A 13,175-nucleotide genomic window follows, 5' to 3' on the forward strand; every position below is an offset into this window, starting at 1 on the left:
CAATTACAAAGAACTTCATGCTGCACAAAAAGATTCTTCATATTTAAGATCTTGATCATTACTAATGTATGTTCTCTAGAAAGTAGAACATTCAGGAAAGGTGGGGAACCCGCAGCTGTGACTGAGTGTCTGGGACAACACATAAAACAAGGTGCTTTTCCTAATTTTCATATGATGCTTGGGGGAAAAAAATGCTCAAAACAGCAAAGCAAAATTGCTAAAGAACAACCACAGGCATCTCAGTGCCAGAGTGATGACCAGAATTCGGGTCTTGTTTGTTAGTAGCAGTTCGTGGCATCAACCTTTTCAAGTGGGTAAGGTTCTAGGGATCCTACTATAAAGAAAGCAGATGCTATCTTATTGAAACTAGCATAAATTTGGAGCTATTTTCTTTTATTTTTTTTATTTAGATGGATGCTTTCTTTGACAGGCAAAAAATATCAGTTTAAAGAAGACAGGTGAACTGGTCTTTCCAAACTGGAGCGAAGTTTTTAATAAACCCAGCCACCAGTCTTCACCAGACTGGAAGGCCAGGGAGAAGAGGGAAGAAGGAATCATCAGGAAGCTGTGGACTCAAATCTCTTATTCTTTCTGAGCTGGAAAAACTTCAAAAATAATATAATTTTTATAAGCTTTAGTAAGGAGAAAAATACACTGCAGTTAAAAAATGGTAATAAATTCCACAGAGAGCTTGCAGCTACACTGCGTATATTTTCAATGTATACCTTAAAGGTAACCGGCTTTGGCTGGGCAAGGTGGCTCATGCCTGTAATCCCAGCACTTTGGGAGGCAGAGGCAGGTGGATCAACTGAGGTCAGGAGTTCAAGAATAGCCTGGCCAATGTGGTGAAACCCCATCTCTACTAAAAATACAAAAATTAGCTGGGCATGGTAACGCATGCCTGTAATCCCAGCTACTCAGGAGCCTGAGGCAGGAGAATTGCTTAAACCCGGGAGGTGGGGGTTGCAGTGAGCCAAGATCACGCAATTGCACTCTAGCCTGGGTGACAAAGAGTGAAACTCCATCTCATAAGGAAAAGGTAACCAGCTTAAGTCCAGTGAGGGTGACTACTTGGCGGAACTGCTGCTGCATGTACTATTTGTCACCGTCGGAGAAAAGCATTGCTGTGATGGGGTTCAAAGTGTTTAGAAAAATTATAATCATTTCCAATATCAACTCATACCAGTCATTTTACCAAAATTTTACCCTACATAATTTAAATAATCAATGTAAAAACGAAATGACTATTAACTTACAACTTTTCAGAGGTTTTTTGTTTTTTTCTGTGCAGTTTAATCATGAATTAAATCCAGGTATTATGATACCACAATTAGTGACTTAGAAAAGCATTTAAATCTGCTAGTCTACTTCTTAATTTATGTATTCTTGAAAGTACACAACATTTCAAGAGATACATGGAAAAATGAATAAATTTTAAGATGATCAATTTACATATTCTTAACTTTCACACATATTCTTACTAAAAATGACTTTTTCCCGCATCCCATTTTGAAACTGACCTGTTATCAAATTGCTGTTGATACAAAGGGAAAATATAAAATATTGGTATTAATGAGGGCTAATAAAGGTTTCTGAAACTTTCCTAAAATATTAAAGGTGAACTTCAGTAAATTCTCAACTGATAGCTCATTAAAATAATTTTTGGTGTCAGAATAATCTGTACTTTTTGGCATCTTAGCTCAGGTAGAATTAAGAGAAATTGTGATAATAAAACTTTATTAATGGAAGCAATTCTTACAGCTTCCTTAAAAAATAAGAGGGACAAGTTGTAATAAGATTGATGCTGAATCTGAGAGCCAAATTTCTCACTGTCACAAAGAAAGTTCCTAAGATGAAAATAAGATGGCTAGAGGGCATTCTGTGGTATTAGACTGGAGGTATCAATAGGTATCGTAGAGAGAGAAAGAGACAGAGAGAATGAATGGACATAGAGATTTATGTATAAACTCGCTTCTGAAGAAGTCAGTGAGAAAGTGGGGGGAGAGTCCTGTGGAGAAACCTGCAGACATGACCTTCAAAGGGCAGAAGGTTAACAGGCTTAGTGATGAAGCACATGCCTGCTGACAGGATGCACTGAGGACACATCCGTACGTGAACTCATTGTCACAAACATGACCTTATATAATCATGAGGAAACACCAGACAAATCCAAAGTAAAGAATATCCTAAAAAACAATAGGTGTATACGCTTTAAAAATACCCGGGTCATGAGAGACAATACTAAGGAATCGTTCCAGATGAAAGGAGACTAAAGAGGTCTGCAGATGAGATAACAGTACAGTACTTGCGATGGGTTAGATCGTGGCCCCCCTAAAATTCATGTATTAAAGCCTAACCCCTAGCACCTCAGAATGCAGCTGTATTTAGAGATAGGGCCTTTAAAGAGGTAACTAAGGTAAGAGGAGATTTAAAGTGTGGGTCCTAATCTAATACGACTAGTGTCTTCATAGGAAAAGTCTAGGACACAGGCATTTACACAGAGACAACAGCACCCATGTGAGGACACAGTGAGAGGGCAGCCATCTGCAAACCAAGGAAAGAGGCTTCAGGAGAAACCCACCTTGATCTTGGACTTCCAGCCTCCAAAACTGTGAGAAAATAATTTCCTGCTGTTTAAGCCACCTGGTCTGTGACGTTTATTACAGTAGCCCTAGCAAGCTAATACAGTACCAATGTTACATTAGGCAGTGGAAAAATAAGATAATGTCCTTGTTTTTAGAAAATACAAACTGAACCATTTAGGAGTTGTGAGACACTATATCTGAAACATACTCTCATGGACATCAGAGAAAGGCAGTATCTATGTAAGAGAGAAAGAGAGAGACAAAGTATGTCAAAGCAAAAATGGCCAATATATTAACATTTGGGGAATATGGATAAAGGTATAAGGGATCTCTTTATATTACTTTTGCAACTTTTGCTTTTGTCTGAAATTATTTCAAAATAAAAAGTATAAAAAATTATGCTAAATCTAGTTTCATTTAACAACAAGAAAAATTCATGAACAGGTATATTAACTATTGTTGTTTTAGGCCATAGGTATCAAAGAAAAAATTTTTCAATATTTTTGTTTTTTATTTTTTGATGTTTATCAAAATGTTATAAGTTGTTTTGATCACATATATACTAATAATACATAATACCACAATCCAAAATGAATTTTAACACTTATTATACATGTTTTATACATACCCATGTATTATCTTATAAACAGAAATTATCTTAGGGTAATTAATAAAATAAAGCATAAAATATATTCAACTTTTGTTGGATAATCAATACGTACTCAGAGAGTAAACATAACACTAAATTTTCTCATCCTAAGATCTTGCTATTGTGTTTTTAAATATAATATGTATCAAGCTTTTATAGTACTTAAATTCCATTGGCTACATTTAAAAATGATAACAGTCAATATTCAGAATAAACTAGAAATGACAATCTTTGTGACTTTTAAACTAAATAAGACAAGCATAAGCTGTCAACATTATTTATGAGAGACACATAGATACTAAAAATATTTGAAGCAAAAGTGTTTGACAGCATTCCTAGTTTATTTCTGAGGAGCTACGTAAGAGTAACTGTCCCCCAAAAGGGCACCAGGAATGCATAAGGAGAGAGGACGGGTATTCTCTTACTAAATAGCACAAACTGAATATAAAAAGTTTACCCTCAGTCACCAGAAGGTAAGTTTTACCAATCTTTGTCCCTAGGTATGTCTCCACTGTTCCTATGAGTTACATGGTTACTCCTATGGAATACAGTCCTACTACCAAAAAAGCAGTTTCTAATTGATTAAGGGGGCAACTCCAATTTATGTTGATTTAGCTCTATGAAAAGGTCACCATACTAAAATTTTCCCTAACCTCAGAATTCTAGTAATATCATTAAAGGATTACTAGAGTTTACAGAATACTATATGTTCAATTCATTTAAAATAAAACAATGTAAAAGAAAGACAATAAATTCTACTATTTTTAAATTGAGACTTGAGAATCCACATTGAGCTTCATTTTACCCTTCAGTGAACACGGTATAACTTTCATGAAGACTAATGAGTTAACACCTAGAATGCTTCTGACATGGGCAACCTGATGCCTCACTTTTTGTCACAAACAAAACTTTCCTGGTGGGTGTCAAAACATGAGCTATGACTATACTTTCATGTAAGGATCTCAAATGAATGCATTTGACAAACAGTCAAGATTTAGGTAGCATTTTCTTTCTTCATTTCCGTAGATACCATTAAATATAAGCCTGATGCTTGGACATTTTACCTTGACAGTCACTTCATTTTTCTTCTTAACAAATTCCCACCTTGAAATAAATGCAAACTGTTAGAAGACTGTTCTTTTTCCTTGCAAGGAATTTTATGACATTTTCTAAAACATGCACAATCAGGAATCACTCACTTTTCCTGGTTTGTAAAGGAAATATAAACGAAAAAAAAAAAGCCCCTTAAGCTGCTTTATGAAAAAGTTTTCAAATTAACATGGAGTAGTAAAAATATGGTATTTAATAGATAGTACTTACATTAGCACAGTGTAAGGCTAAAGCACAAAAGACGGCAAACATTTTGAAGTTGTTTTCATCGGTTTTAGAGAAGGCACTGCCACTGATTTTGTTGACCATCTGCACCACACCTATCACGCTGCCTCGGCTGACGATGGGCATGCACAGGATGTTCCGCGTGGTGTAGCCTGTGTACAAGTCTACTTCTCTGTGGGGTGACACAACCGAAAATAACAACAAAAAAAGGCAGAAGAAATAAAGGACACAGTCAATCATAACTCTCCCCTCAGTCTTTGCAATTTACATATGCTTCTATTCCATATGACGGTAATGGCACTTTTAGCTTCTGCATTCAGGGACGGTAACATTCCACAGAGTTTCATTAAAACCTTCCCCAAAATATTCTAACTGTTGGTTCTTTTGTCTTCAAGTGAGTTTTCTAGGATAGTCTCTAAGAGGATTTCAGCCTATCATTTGAAGTATCCAGCATTACTAAGTAAACAGGAAAAAATATGTGGATTCAGAGGACAAATTCAATTAAAGTTGATAAAATAACATGATCCTTTGAAGTTGATCATGTTTATGGGAGAGGTAACTTGCTAAACCAACTTACAGAGTTTCCACTTTAAAAACTTAGAGCAGTGGTTAGCAAACTGCACCCAGGGGCCAAATCAGCCCTCTCCTGTTTATAAGTAAAGTTGTATTGGAACACAGTCACACCATTCATTCATAGATTGTCTGATTCTGCCATCACCCCACAAGGCTGAGTTGTGGATTTGTGACAAGGACATTAGTGCCTATAAACGCAAATATACTCACCATCTGATCCTTAATAGAAAAAGTCTGCTGATTCCTATTGTGAGGAAATGCTTTCAGAAAAAGGGACTAAGCTGCATAGAAACAGTGATATAGCTAACAGTTGGTAGTTACATGGGAGTCTTCAGTGCCTGGCTTCTCTCATTTAGCATAATGGTTTTTGAGATTCATCCATATTGTTGCATGTCTTAGTGGTTAAGTCCTTTTCATTGCTGAGTTATATCTCTATTCAACGGACATATCGTATTTTGTTCATTCATTCACCAATTATCAGACAATATTCTTTTAATAGCCAGTTTTGGCAAATATAAATAATGCTGCTTTGAAGATTTGCATACAATTCCTTGTAGCACCATATGTTTTCATTTTTCTTTTTTTTTTTTTTTTTTTTTTTTTTTGAGACAGAGTCTCGCTCTGTTGCGTAGGCTGGAGTGCAGTGGCCAGATCTCAGCTCACTGCAAGCTCCGCCTCCCGGGTTCACGCCATTCTCCTGCCTCAGCCTCCCGAGTAGCTGGGACTACAGGCGCCCGCCACCTCACCCGGCTAGTTTTTTTTTTTTTGTACTTTTTAGTAGAGATGGGGTTTCACCGTGTTCGCCAGGATGGTCTCGATCTCCTGACCTCGTGATCCGCCCGTCTCGGCCTCCCAAAGTGCTGGGATTACAGGCTTGAGCCACCGCGCCCGGCCTCATTTTTCTTGTAGTAAACAGAAGTGGACCTGATTAGTGGACTGTACAGTAAGTGTATATTTAACTTTTCAAGAAAGTGCAAACCTGTTTTCCCAAGCGGATGTACCATTATATATTCCCACCAACAATGTACGAGGGTACTCGTTTCTCCACATCCTGGCCAATCTTTGCTAATGCCAATGTTTTAAAGTCACAGCCATTCCAGCTGGTGTACAGCGAGGTCTCATGTCAATTACATTTATATTGCCCTCACTTTGAGCACTTTTCATGTGTTTAGTGATCAGTTGTATATCTCCTTTTGTGGACTGTCTGTTACAATCATCTGCCCTTTGTATTAAATTGGGTTATCTTCTCATTGGTATGTTGGAAGAGTTTTTATATATAAGTATTTTGTCAGATATGTTTTACAAACATTTTCTCCTAATCTGGTGCTTGCATTTTCATTTTCTAAACAGTCTGACTCATACATTTTTACATAAAGATTTGACATAAGGATATGCAAATATATTTAATTTTTAAGTACTAAATGATGAGCTTGGACTTTTGGAAAAAAATAAACTTTCAGTGTACCTTTAATTTATTGACAGTATATATTACTAGAATATTGCTGTGTTTTTATATGAGTTGTGTATATTTGACATCAATTGATCAAATACCTGAATCAACTTCCTATTGCTTATGTTATTTATCTCTTAAAGTAAACCACGTGTTGGGATTAACTAAACACTGCTGTCAAACTATGTAAATATTACTCTTAACAGTCATAGCATCAATCCTGAGACTTTCCATTTCTAGAGGTTTATTAAAATCAGATTACATAACTGGGTTTGCAACTCTCCAAAGAAAGTCAGAACAAAACAAAAAAATCTTTATAAGCCATCCTAATATCCATCTTCAATAATATCCAATAAAAGATACAACTTAAGTTACTTTGGGTCGGGTAAATTTTCCAGACCTTTTACGAATATTATCTGTGATCTTAAAACAACAGCAACAAAATTGGATTATCATACTCATCTTAAAGAGGAGGAAACTGAGGCTCAGAGAGATTAAGTAACTTATGGTAGGTCAATTGAGAGCTAATAAATGACACAACAGTGCTTCAAAGCTAGACTTACTCATCTCAAAAGCATGCAAATTTCTTACTATGTGTTGCAGCCTTTGAGCATATGATTTGATGGAGAATATGTTCGTTACAAAATCATGACACTGTAATGAAAAAAAAGTCCCACAGTAGCCCTATAAATTAGAACTTCCGCCTATCAGTTATTTTCATAACATTCTAAACTCCTCTATCTAGATATCATTATACATTAGTGGATTAGAATCCATCATTTTATAAATATCGGAATATACTGACTACTGATAGCAGAGTTGGTTCAAAAAAGAAAACTAAGGAAGAAAGAACTAAACCGGGACATGGAGAACTCAGGCTACATGGAAGAGGTTTCAGCTGAGTGGGACATCACAGAAGAAATCAATGGAGTGTCAAAATCAGCTATTTCTTACCTGTTAAAGCGTGGGTCTGCATAGGCATCTGGAATGTTCAGGACTTCCCCTGTTCTTGCTACTTGGCCAGCAATTCCTTTCTCAATTGAAAATCTGCGTATGTAAAAGAGAAGGACATGCTAATTAAAATATGGATGCTGTAGAATAATTCAAAAATATTCCATTGTTAACAATATTGAATTAAAAGCACTGTTTTACTTAAATGCATGTATTAATTTTATATTTACATATTCTGAAAATCACCTTATAAAATATGTAAACATAAAGCAGGGAAACATTACACAGTAACCACCTGAGAACCTTAAAATATTAATTCACAAATTGAGATCAAACAATCAGCTAGTATCCTCCTGCTCTGAACAATAATAATCTCTTCTATTTGCGAAGTACCTTATAATTTACAAGATGCTTCAACATAAATTTTTTTAGTGGATTCTCAATGAAGTGTGAACGAAGGCTTATATGGGTTCAGCAATTTGCCAACATTCATAAAATATCAGTGGCACAAGGCAAACTAGAATGCTGGTCTCTATCATTGTGCTTTCTACCACACATATAACCAAACTCATAGGTTATGCGTGAGCTTGAGATATTATACAGAACTGAATTTTATGGTGTTTGCAATGCAAGTACTATACAGAAATAACACAATGTACAACTTCTAGTATTTTTACCTAATTTGTTAAATTTTAAAATAATCGAAATACAAGGATTGTCTATTTTTTGTATCTAATATCAGTATTTTTCCTTTGTAAAAATATTTTCATACTTATATGTTTCTCATTATTATACTATCATCACACACGCACTCATTTCAAAATTTCCTTAAGAAAGCTGTCTACAAGTCACAATATCTACTTGTTACATAGTTCAAAAATCATTTCCATATTATTACATTGTCAACATTATAGGAAATCACCATTACTGAAATAAAGCTAGAGGACTATCAGAAAGACTCGAAAGACAGTTCACACAAAAGAGAGTCTACTTAAAACCCTTAAGAGTGAACCATACACTGCACACAACTCAGGTTGTCTTTTTCCTGGTTTTCTTGTGCTTTGAACAACATAAACATAATGAATTAGATTGCCATGAGCAAAGGGTACCAGAATCCATTTGATGATTTATGCTTGTTTGCGTTGGTCTGAGAGCAGTCTGAACTTTTGTTCCTGCTCTCTGTGGTTTGCTTTCTATGGTCAGTGGAAGCCACAATTAAGAAGCAGCCCTTACATAAATGGCTGCCATTAACCAGTCATCTGAGAGTTACAGTAAATCATACTCTGTTTTTCTTATGCTTATAAACACAGGCTTTAAAATCATTATTTTCAAAATTAAATCAATACCAGTAGTGTTAGGAAACACTCAAATCTCCAGCAAGAGAAATGACTTATCTAAATGACTATATCCAGATTGCTATACTAAGATCTAGCAACAATTAAAAACAACAACAACAAACAGACAAAACAATTGCAAAACCCAAGTACCAATATAGTGCCTATAAATGAGAGTCACAGGAATATGGAATATACAGGAAGTGCTGAGAGGTAGACGGTGGTGGGGCCCCATGCTGGGGCACACTTTGAGTTTCCTTGATACTAGTTTCCTTTTATGATAGACTGTCCAAATAAACAGCAATCCTTAATTAAGAAGACACAGTGCTTTACTAGAATGTTGTTATTACCAGAGAACTTTATGGCATTATACAGAAAATGAGTTAAATAAGACACATAAAGCAAAAGAAATGCAAATGTCTAAAATTATTTTCTCAGCTTCTGAATATTAAGCTTGATTCTTAAACATTTTGTCAGAGTGCTCCTTCTGTAGGTTTCCAGGTGCGATATGAGCAAGCCCCCATGCCTCCATCAACAAAATAAACTCCATTCTGTTCATTTAAGCGACAAGGGTTGCCACTTAAAAAAACAAAGACTTTAGTTTCGAGATGCAACACAAGTGTGCTATATGATTGATTAAAACAACTGATCAGTCACAGAGTGTATTTAAGTCATCAAATATACCAGATCAATTTCTACTACTGTCTGGACTTTGAGACAGGCCATAGGCTGGGAAGAGGTAGAGGCCGAATTGGATAAGCACACCTTTCCTCTTGGACATGGGAAAACCTGCAGATTCCAGATGGAGTGTACCTTTACCTACCTGGGAGCACTAGAAAGTTTTTCCAACATGATTTCCAAAAGGACCGCCTCCGGAAGACGGCATTTCCAGGAGTGACGCTAAAGCTTCCTAGGCGCGGTTTCTCTGGCACTGACTGCAATGTCATTCCCAGAAGTACTACCTTCAGGAGGCGGGTCCTGGTGGGAATGATATCACAGTATGACAAGTATTGTCAGCATACCTGTGAATAGGCACAGAAAAATGGGTAACAGAACACCTGCACATCTATCATAAGAGGATAGGACATTCTACTTCTAGCTGTACCTTATCTCTTTGGTCTTCTTGAAGACGGGTTTTCCTTCCTTTTCCTCTCCAATATCAAAAAGGTCTGAATATAACTCCTTGTTCTTATGGTCTACCTGGAAAAGTGCACAACGGTCGGCATTCACCAGGTTTTTTGCATATATCTATAAGACAAATGACAAAATAAGAGTAAGGCAATGAGAAATTCAAAGAACTTGCAGGTAAACTTTATCATAAAGTAAGTATTAATTTCAGCTGTCCTACACTCTAATTGGTTGGTATTAGCATTATAGGTAAGTAAATATACAAGTATATAAATACTACATATATATGATCTAAAAGTCATTGTTACATGCTAATACTAACGGATCCCAACAGAATACACAGCTGATGCGCATCCATACTGCTGTGCTGGAGGGAAGCTTATCAGTCATGTATTCTGATACCAACTGACACTTCTGTTTCAGTTGGTAAGCAGCTGCTGGCCTAACTTCCCAAGTGCCCTTCTGCCACCCAGGCCCTCTTCCAGAATCTCTCAGGCCTTCCCTGGTGCCTGGATCTGAGCCTCTGTCAGCACTACGACCAGCATTCATTCTGATTAGTTGGTGTCTGTGATGCAGCAGTTGTAAAAACTATGAAATATAACCTCTAAGGAGATACATGGTTTTCATATTTGCATTAGCTGACTTTCATTTGATGTACTAATAAAAATTTGTACAGATTATTAAGTGTTTACTATGTGCCAGCCACATTTATATAATTTATATAAATTGATTTGCCTGCTCCTCACAATAACAATATTAACTCAGGAAAATTTTTTTCCCCATTTTACATATTAGGAAAATTGAGGCACTAAGAAGTAACTTGCCCCATTATTACATGAATAGTAAATGGTAGTAGTATTTGAACTGATACTAGCTGTTCCCATGGCCCATGCTTTTATAACAAATATGCTTTTCCATTTCTAAATGGAAACCATGTATTCATTTCATCACTCATTTGTGCTCCCATTTCCTTCAACAAATATTTCTTCAGTGCCTAACATATCCTACTGTCCTGAGTGGGTTGGGGCTACAGCTGTGTCATTAATACAGTATTTACCTATACTGAGAATTCTGGTAACTTCAACTATCCAGATTATAGCCATGAAATTATTCCTCGGAGAAAAAGAATTCATCCTTAGCATAAAACCACCACCACAAAGTCTTTGCAAGAGGAACCTTGCAGTCAGGGGAAAATACAGCATCTCATATAAAAAGTATTGATTTAATAAAAATAAGTCTAAGTTAGGAAACTGTCTTCATCCTACGATTACACTATTACACCTTTGTGTTCACTGCTCCTATAGAACTGTATTTATACACCCGATAAATACTGGCTGTGCCCACTCTGCAGGGACTGAGTATACTGCCTAGTATCAGGACCTCTAGGTTACTCCTCACCTCCCTTAGCCTGTGAACTATATAAACAGCAGAAACCACTTCTCTTTTCTCACAGTATTCCAAATGCCAAGAAGAAGGCTGAGTTAGGGCCAGCTAAATTTTGTGGTCCAAACCCAGCCCCCTGCCTGTTAATATAAATAACATTTTTATTGGGACATAGCCCCGTTCATTAATTTCTGTACTTTTTATGGCTGCTACGACAGCAGAGTTGAGTAGCCGCAAGAGAGTATGGCCCACAAAGCATAACAACTTACTATCTGGCCCTTTACAAAAAAAGTTTGCCAACCAATCCCTGGCTTAGAACATGTAAGATCTCTATAACCCAAAACTCTCAATACACATTTGAGGAAAAATGAATCACACAAAGGCAGGACAAGAGTGATGGAGCTGAGTCGTTGGCAAATACAGAAGAATCACTCATCTAATTCACACACCCCTGAGATTTTAAATTATTAAGTAACAAGAATGACCCTGCATTATTAAAGATTAAATTATGTTCAGTGAAATTTGTATCTGTAGTGTCTGGGGTAATGTCAGTTGCTTAATAAATATTTTGGCATAAATATGTTAATATTTGTTGAAAATCTGGATCAAATGGACAATGTTTCAGAAAATAAAATAAGCTTAGAAGGTGCTGAAAAATGTAAATCAAACCAGAATCATAAAGATAATTCAAAAACTACCAAAAAATATTACCAAAAAAGACACTAGCCTCAAATGGCTTCAAATACGAGTTCTTTAAAAATCGTCAACAAATTCCCATACAATTTATATCGATCTACATTCAGAAAAGAACAATTTTTTCCCGTTGTTTTTACAATGTACGCCGTTTCACTGATACTGAAAACTAACAAAGAAACTATAAAAAAGAAAATCATGGACAGCTTTACTTTTGAAACAGAAGAAAAGTTATAAATAAAAATGCAACCAAATCAAATTTAGCAATAATTAAACAAATATGACAATATTGAAAACATAGTTTACTCTGAACGCTCCAGTAGCATAAAGTCTATTATAATTCATAATAGCAGTAAGACCAAGGAGAAAAATCTGCAAGATTATCTTCCTGGTAGTCAAAAAGCATGTGATGAGCCTTCGTGCAGTGGTTCATGCCTGTAATCCCAGCACTTTGGGAGACTGAGGTAGACAGATCTGTTGAGCCCAGGAGTTTGAGACCAGCCTGGGCAACATTACGAGACCCCGTCTCTACAAAAAATATAAAAATTAATCGGGCATGGCGGCATGCATCTGAAGTCCCAGCTACTCAGGAGGCTGAGGTAGGAGGATTTCATAAGCCCAGGAGGCAGAGGCTGCAGTGAGCTATGACTGTGCCACCGTACTCCAGCCTGAGTGACAGAGCAAGACCCCGTCGCAAAAACAAAAGCATGTGATGCCATTCAGCAAAATCATTAATGATAAAAACTTTAGTAAAATGCAATAAAAGAATATATAGAAAACGTTAATAATCCTTTCCTCAAAACAACAGTCCTTATTACACCAAATGGTAAAATAACAGAATCGCTGCCTTAAGATACTAAAGTTAAGAACAAGACAAAGATATGTTATCACAATCACTAGCATGCTAGTAGGCAAGAGGAAGATGTGAGGTATACATACTTGAAGAGATAAAAGTTTTTATTGTTTAAGGATAATGTTATTTCATATGTCAAAAAAATTAACAGACAAACAATTATAGGCATTAAGAAGGCTTCTGTGGCTGGGTGCAGAGGCTCACGCTGTAATCCCAGCACTTCGGGAGGCCAAGGCCCTTG

At 36.3% G+C, this 13,175-nt stretch overlaps 1 protein-coding gene across 8 annotated transcripts in view; it reads right to left on the minus strand.

Annotated features, from left to right (window-relative positions):
- PDE10A (phosphodiesterase 10A) overlaps positions 1-13,175 on the minus strand; it is a 669,061-nt gene that overhangs the window by 71,088 nt on the left and 584,798 nt on the right. For all 8 annotated transcript variants that reach the window (XM_050789384.1, XM_050789383.1, XM_050789385.1 and 5 more), the window contains 3 exons: positions 9,983-10,125; positions 7,547-7,639; positions 4,555-4,741 (listed from right to left, as the gene is read on the minus strand). In XM_050789384.1, coding sequence (XP_050645341.1) covers positions 4,555-4,741; positions 7,547-7,639; positions 9,983-10,125 — 423 coding nt within the window. The remainder of the gene's footprint in view (positions 1-4,554; positions 4,742-7,546; positions 7,640-9,982; positions 10,126-13,175) is intronic.

This window comes from Macaca thibetana, chromosome 4, assembly GCF_024542745.1.
Source record: "Macaca thibetana thibetana isolate TM-01 chromosome 4, ASM2454274v1, whole genome shotgun sequence".
Taxonomy (NCBI): Eukaryota; Metazoa; Chordata; class Mammalia; order Primates; family Cercopithecidae; genus Macaca; species Macaca thibetana.